Source organism: Eublepharis macularius, chromosome 13, assembly GCF_028583425.1.
Source record: "Eublepharis macularius isolate TG4126 chromosome 13, MPM_Emac_v1.0, whole genome shotgun sequence".
NCBI classification, from domain to species: domain Eukaryota; kingdom Metazoa; phylum Chordata; class Lepidosauria; order Squamata; family Eublepharidae; genus Eublepharis; species Eublepharis macularius.
In genome coordinates this window covers 44,457,332-44,465,257 of record NC_072802.1, presented here as the reverse complement: position 1 = coordinate 44,465,257, position 7,926 = coordinate 44,457,332, and the positions used below count along the sequence as shown (strand labels likewise).

At 46.7% G+C, this 7,926-nt stretch overlaps 1 protein-coding gene across 1 annotated transcript; it reads left to right on the top strand.

The window, feature by feature from the left end:
• The first annotated feature begins 1,436 nt into the window (after window positions 1-1,436).
• GLOD5 (glyoxalase domain containing 5) lies at window positions 1,437-7,350 on the top strand. Its single transcript, XM_054995844.1, has 5 exons — window positions 1,437-1,520; window positions 2,060-2,134; window positions 3,335-3,493; window positions 4,961-5,116; window positions 6,930-7,350. Exons 1-5 carry the CDS (start codon window positions 1,437-1,439, stop codon window positions 7,062-7,064), a joined length of 609 nt encoding a protein of 202 aa, XP_054851819.1. The 3' UTR covers window positions 7,065-7,350.
• The last annotated feature ends 576 nt before the right edge of the window (window positions 7,351-7,926 follow it).

The window sequence follows — 7,926 nt, the reverse complement described above, 5'->3', positions numbered from 1 at the left end:
TCTTTCGAAAAGAGTCCAGTAGTGCCTTTAAGACTAACCAACTTTAGTGTAGCATAAACTTTTGAGAATCACAGTTCTCTACGTCAGATGTGTGGAGGGATGCTCGCTCCACGTCAGATACTCCCTCCACGCATCTGACTTAGAGCAGAACCACAAGTGACAAAAGGCACAGATTGGACACTTGTCTGCTTCCCTCAAGTTTTGATGGGAAATGTAGGCAGCTTGGCGGAATGCTGGACAAGTGACAGTTGAAAAGTCCATTGGACAGCAGTCAGAGAGCCAAGCTGCAAGACTAGGATGCCTACATTTCCCATCAAAACTTGAGGGAAGCTGACAAGTGTCCAATCTGTGCCTTTTGTCACTTGTGGTTCTGCTCGTAGAGAACTGTGATTCTTGAAAGCTTATGCTACACTAAAGTTGGTTAGTCTTAAAGGCGCTACTCAACTCTTTTCAGTTTTGCTACTACAGACTAACACAGCTAACTCCTCTGGATCAATGAAAAGTCTTTGTGTCCCTCATGGATCCTGTGATCTATATACTGTGTTGGAGTTCAGTGCTGCCTCAAAACTTAATTTCCAGGCATGTGCAAATCTGATTTGGATCAGTATCCTGATGTATGGGGGAGAAGGGGCTTAAGCATCCCCTCCATTGTAATTTTCTCGAGCTGAAATGGCTCCAGGGAGCTGCAGTTTGTCCTTTTGGGGAAACTTACATTACTGATTTAGTGAAATAACGTGGACTGAAATAGCTCCTTTATCACCTAAGTACATCTCAGATTTTGTCAGTTGAGAAAACAGCGGGGGAAATAAAATAAGAGTAGAAAATAGAAAATGCCAACACGAACAAAATGAAGTTGGCATTGTCTGGACTTAAAAGCAGCCATCTGTCCTTACAGCCATCTGTCCATACAGTCAGCCTTATTCCAAAACTCAAGACATTCATATTTGGAAAGAGTGCAGAAAAATTAACGTCTGTCTAACTCAGGCTAGAAAGTGACATGTTGTATTTAAGAGAGACTGCAGTGCTGTACAAGAGGCCTTGCATGCACCCCATTCCAAAGCAGAAAATCTTTTTTAAGCGGCACTTCCACTTTTTCACTTTAAAAAAAAATGGAAGAGGAGTACTTTTTAAAAGTTTGAGAAATAAAATGTGCACCCACCCCCCTTTCTGGGGTTTTTTCTGATTCACTCCCATCTCAAATGAGGGGTGATAGTTGAAGCTTCTAAGTCAAACCAGAAAATATAAGCCGATTTTAGCAGTACAAGTAAAAGATGTTTGAAAAATACGACTGTGAGATTAAAATATGAGCACAACAGACCCAGGCAATCAGTGCCACAGCAGTTTGTGTGGGACAGCTGCATTTGGGCTCATTCGTACCCTGGCCATCAGTAATTGCTTTGGGCTCACTTAGGTGGAATCGCCTTCCGTTCACGTCCATGCGACTTGCTGAAGAGACACAGCAGCCATTGCTTGATGCTCAAAGATGCTTCGCGGAGAGCAAGCGGCAGTCGTGCCCTGCTGTGACACAGCACAGCAGCTCATTTGCTCCTGCTAGAGGAGCGCGCCCCGCATCCCAGTGGCAGCTGGACTTTCTGCAGGCAGCAGCTCATATTTCCTGGCTCCAGCGTGTCATCCCTGCATCCTCCACTTAGACGCTTTCTCCATCACCAGTCCTGCCCCTGGTCGAGTCCAGTTTTGCTATTTCAGGTGTTCCATATTGATTCTGCTGTGTGAAGCACTTAAAAATAATAAAGGGAGCTATTTGCAGGTGACCTTGTGGCTATGAATATTCCTGAAGCTGTTCTCCTCCTGGATAGGTCAGAAAAACCCACCTTCTGTTCTTGAACTCAGAAGGGAGCTCCGTTTTCAGAAGGGAGTTCCGTTGAAGGGCCTCTCTTCTGTCACAACCAGTCGATGCTGTCTCCCGATTGATCTAATCAAAGCCCGGCAAATGTTTGACATCCAGAGGCATAATGACTAGCCCTGCTCACGCAACCAAGCCTGGTTACCCTGGGAGGGATTACCTTGCTGAAACGTCAATCAATTTGCCCAAGTCCAGGAAGTGCTGAGCTGGAGGAGTTTTCAGTTCCTGACCCCCAAACAGCTGTTTAGAGCTTCCTGTCTGCCTTTCCAGGTATTCATTTACACTCTATTCACCAACTTTTGTTTTGGGGGGCAATTTATACATAAACTCTGGGTGCAAGATCTGCCAGAAGGCAGGAGAAAGGCTGCAGGAACAAATTGTACCATGTCATATCCAAGGTATGCGGAGGGCAAATGCGCTAAACAGTTGCAATTCCTCAAAATAGACATGGCTCAGAAAGAAAAAGACAGCCCGGGTGACACCTGCATATTCTTAACCCTAGGTAAAAGAGCCCCGTGGTGCAGAGTGGTAAGCGGCAGTACTGCAGCCCAAGCTCTGCTCGCAACCTGAGTTCGATCCTGGCAGAAGCCAGGTTCAGCTAGCCGGCTCAAGGTTGACTCAGCCTTTCATCCTTCCAAGGTCGGTAAAATGAGTACCCAGTTTCCTGGGGGTAAAGTGTAGATGACTGGGGAAGGCAATGGCAAACCACCCCGTAACAAAAAAAGTCTGCCAAGAAAACGTCATTATGCGACGTCCCCCCATGGGTCCGTAATGACTTGGTGCTTGCCCAGGGGACTACCTTTACCTTTAACCCTAGGAGTTGTGTGAAAATAGGCCAGAAAAGAGGATAGGGTTACCAACGTCCAGGTAGGTCCTGGAGTTCTCTTGGAATTGCATCAGATCTCTAGATTACAGAGATCATCTCCCCTGGAGGAAATGGCACCTTTGGAGCTTGGACTCTAGGGCAGCATATGCCTGCTGATCTCGCTCCCCTCCCAAAATACCACTTACCCCAGGCACCGACCCCCAATCCCCAGGAACTTCCCAAGAAAGAGGGGCCAGCCCTGACAAGTGGCCTCTTCCTTTTTCAGACCTGAATGTCTCCTGCCCCAAACCCACCTCCTTTGCACTCTCCATGTGTTTAACCTGGATTCTGTGGCATGTGCAGAGACCATTTGGTTCTGCTTCCACCTCTGGCCATGGCTCCAAGAACTGAACAGGCCACAGAAGCTCATTCCTGTCACCTGTGGAAACTCTCCTGGGCTCCTCATCTCTTTAGAGATTTCCACACTTCCAAATCTGGCTTTGTATTCTTGAACAGGACTAGAACCTGTTTTGTTTTGTTTTTAATGAAAACCCATTTCCTTGGATTCTGTTCCCTGCCTTTGGGTGGTGTGGCTGTACACACTCTTGATAAATTGTTGTGCAATTGCAGTTCACCCCAGAGGCTTCCTCCTTGTGCCTTTTTAGGTTCTTGGCCCTCCAGCAATGTCTTGGAAGGAGGGCAATGTGGCACCACCTCAAGCCTGGATCTGCAGCTTGGATCACCTAGTGATGACAGTGAAAAGCATTGAGGACACAGTAGCCTTCTACTCGCGGGTCCTCGGCATGGAAGTTGTCACCTTTAAGGTGCTTAAGCTGGGAATGACACTCTAGACCATGGGTAGATGCATTGTGGGTCCCAAATGAACAAGAAGCAGCAGTGTAGTGTAGTGGTTAGGGTGTCTGACTAGGATTTGAGAGACCCAGGCTCGAATCCCAGCTCTGCCATGGAAGCTTGCTGGGTGATCTTGGGTCAGTCACACACTTTCAGCCTAATCTACCTCACAGAGTTGTTGTGAGGATAAAATAGAGGAGAGGCAAACAATGTAAACCACTTTGATTCCCCATTGGGGAGAAAGGCGGGAGTAGAAATTAAGTAAAATAAAATAAATATAAACAAAAAAGAGCTGCCTAGTGGCTGTAGAGATGGTGGGTGGGTGTATCTAACTTAGTGAGAATGCAAAAGAGAGGACAGAGCAGAGGCCCAAGGGGTGGCTGTCTTGAGTCTGCAAACACATCCCATTTTTATACCTTGGTGTCTTTACCAAGAGACCTTTGCCACACTTGCCTGAAGCCTAGGCAGCTGCTGGTCCCTCAGCAGAGCCTGGAAGGACAAGAAACTGTCTATTATACACCAACCATACCACACCACAATATAGTCAGGGACAAGGCACCAAATCCATCAGAAATACTGGAGTTGAGCAGATATTCTGACTGGACTGTGTGTAATACCACAAAAGTACAGAATTTAGTTCTAGTTGCAGAATTCCATTGCCCTAGAGTTTCAGAGTTCATTTTTTCAAGTGTTTCTTGTTGCATTCATAAGGGTGGATCCAGACTCATTTTTCTGCTAATGGCGGGGGGAGGGGGGTGTTATTTCTGCCAATTCCCCTCGCTGTAGCAGACAGCCCAGTTTGCCTCTCATGCTATTCACACAGTCCCCTGTCCCCCAGGAGCAGCATTTCAGGGAGACCAACAGGCTGCAGTGAGAAGGAAACGTCCATTCTGGGGACACAAGTACCTTCTGTTAGTGGGAGAATCCAACTCAGAGGCATGAAAGTATGCAGAAAATTCCTGTTTAGATTCTACATGCTGGGATGGAGAGGGGCTAAGCAGGATTGCTCAGAGGGGACCTCCTTTTCCTTCCTCATAGCCAGCAAGACCAGAATAAATTACAGTAGTAAATATGCAAATGTTTGCAATTGTGCATAATTTGTAGAGATCACAGACACCATGGCCGTTTTCACACTACTAACCTGCTTCCGTAATGTTGTGAAACATCGCGTGAAAAACGCGGAAGATAGTGTCTTCTCACAAGAGTTTTGCGCGTTTTTGCCTTAGTGTGAAAACCACCCAGCTTTTATTTATGTAGAAATGTGGATTAGTTTGAATACAGAATTTATTTTAACTTGCATTTAAATACAGGGTCCATTCTGCCGTGTTTCCAATACAAACAAGCCCTTTGGGTGTGTCTCAATCCCCGTTCGATCTGGTCTTAGGAAGTCCTGAGTTGTCAAACTTCCCCTTCACTCACTGTCTTTGGCTTGTTCACAGGGAAACCGCAAAGCCTTGCATTTTGGGAACCAGAAGTTTAACCTCCATGAAGCAGGGAAGGAGTTTGAGCCCAAGGCCCACAAGCCAGTTCCAGGCTCTCTGGACATCTGCCTCATCACGGAGAAGCCCCTGGAGCAACTGATGGGGCACTTGAAGGTCAGAAACGACAAGATGGTGGCTGGCGAGAGCAAAGGCCCTTGGTGGGGCTGCTCTAGAGAGGCCATCTCTTAAAGCTTGCATGCCGTAAATGTATTTGGCGCATGCCTGCCCAACCCAACCATCTTCTGGTTTTGATAGAGGGATCAGTTTTCAGAGAAAATACCTCTGTGTGTGTATTTTGAAAGGCTCATACGCTGCTTTTCAATAGATATCCAAGTTCTGTACCATATTCTAGAATATTATACAAATTCAAGCTGCAACACTAACAGCATTTTAAAACCAACAGAAGCTAGAAGTAAATAAAATGTTTTGCAGAAGCAGCAGAAGCCCCCAGAAAGGTCTTAATCTAGTCATCAAAGGCACACTGAAAAAGCAACATCTTAACCTGCCTCCAGAGAAGCAGCAGGAAGGAATTCAGGCATGCACGGCAAAGCATCAGGACTGTAACAGAAAGACCCAGTTTCTCGTTGAGGTCTATCTAACCTCCACATGATAGAGTCTTGCTGGTGGATATTAAGGGACTAGATGCAGTGAGGTGGTGGGGAGAAAGCAATTCAGGCCACTTAGGTCGAAGCTGCACCTTGAACTGGGTCTAAAAGCAGGGTTGCCCACTCCAGCTTGAGAAATTCCTGGAGATTTGGGGGTGGAACCTGGGGAGGGCAGGATTTGGGGAAGGGAGGGACATCAGCAGGGTATGGAGCCATTGAATCCACCTTCCAAAGCAGCCATTTTTCCAGGGAATCTGGTCTCTGTAGTTGGGAGATCAGCTGTAATGCTGAAATCTCCAGGCCCCACCTGGAGGTTGGCATCTGTAAGTAAATTGGCAGCCAGCTATCTCAAAATGGGTGAGAATATCAACTGAGGCCTATCGGCACCAGCATTCTGCTGAAGTTTTTCAGCTGTCTTCAAATGCAGCATAATATAGAGCACATTATTATGACCCAACCTAGAAGTCAGCAAAGCATGATTGGCAGTGGCCAGATAGATCTCTATCACACAGCAGAAGCAGCAGGCATAGCTGATTTATCAGTCAAAGCTATCAATGGTACTGTGAGCCACAAACTCTACTTGGAGTTTCAGGAATAATAAAGAACTCAGAAGTGTTATCAAGCTGTCAATTGGGGTTTGCATAACAGAAAAAAAGCAGAAATAATGGACCAAATTTGCTGGTTAAGTTCATTAAAGCAGCTTCTGGAATGCGGAACCAAAACTGGGAAACTAAATTGAAACGAGGCCCTCCCACTAAAAAGTCTGTGTGTTTCATTGCATTTCATAACATTCGGCACTGGGCAGGCTCACCTTGCAGGGCACCGCTGCAGCTTATTTTCCCGAGCAGCACCAAGCCAGGATGCTGCTGCCTCACCTGGATGTGATGAAAAGGCGATAAATAGTTGGGTGTCCCCCCAATGCTCACTCTCGTATCTTGTTAGTTTCAGGTAGAGGTTAAAATGCATGAAACCCAGCTGGACCATTTCCAATGGAAGAACAATAGTCTCCTAGCACAGACTTGTGAATTCTGCTCTCCAGAAAGGAGTAGATCTACCACCCAATTGGGCCCCTGGTCCAAAGCCACTGAAAGGTTTAGAAGAACCAACACATTCCCTGTCTCTTCCCCCAACACAGATTGCCCACGGGAGCACTCAAAATGATTTCAGTCCCAGACCTGATGCCGGATCGGGTCCAGTATAGCACCTCCAGCTCATGTCAGTTCTATGAAAAAAATGTGGAAAAGGTGATGGATGGGAGGGGTAGAGGATGTTGCACATTATTCTTTCCTCATTTATTCCCTCCCACAATGCCTTTGTTACAGGCCTGTGGAGTGAAAATCGAAGAAGGCCCAGTACTCAGAACTGGCGCAGTTGGTCCAATTACATCTGTTTACTTCCGAGATCCAGACCAGAATCTACTTGAGGTCAGCAACTATAGCACTCTTACAAAAGAGTAATTTCTCCTGTGGAATAGGGCATATTCAGCAATGGAAGGATCAACAACCTGATGTCTTTGCATGCAAAATTCTGACCTCTTGGAAAAGAGGCTCAGAAGGCAGTCATTTTTGAGCGGACTTGGGCCTCTCTCACACATGTCCTCATCGGCACTTCCACCCAGGAGGGATTGCATCTATTTCTGCCATATTCGTGTATTTGGGGGTGCAACTGAATGTGACATTAGCAGGGCCTAACTGGGACTGTGTTGATCTTAAAGAAACGGGGGGGTGGGGAGTGTTTTTTTAAAGGACAGTATGGGCAGGTGGCCGGGGGGGGGGGGCTGACTCTTCCCCTTGCCCACATTCTGTCTTTGCTTTGCCTTTATTGTTTATTCTACTGGGGGCGGGGGGGGGGAGAAGAAGCTTCTCCTTCTTTCTCCTGTCTGTGCAAACTGTGCTATAAATGCTCCCCCCGCTTAAATTAATCAGCTCCACTTTTACACTTGCACACACACATGCACTTCTGCCACTCCCACATGTATTTGGCCCTGTTTGAAAACTCATGGGATGTTTCAGGAAAGGAGGTGGCAGGTATTGGATTCACCATGAGATGGCAGCCTTGCTTTTCTAAAGAGGAGCCTGTGCCCCAAAGCATGTAAAGGGCCATTCTGTACTGCCACAAATATTCCAGACAACCGTCTCAGCAGGTGTCTGCTGTGGAAGGAAAGGAAGCCTACATGGGGTGTTCTCCATCCTGTGACTGATTTCTAGTGCTTCTCAGTGGACATGGGAAGCCAGATTTTGCACAAGACTGTCTGGCACATATACATTTATCACAGCAATCCTATTGCCAGTGCTCATGAGGACAAGCAAGAAATTCCTT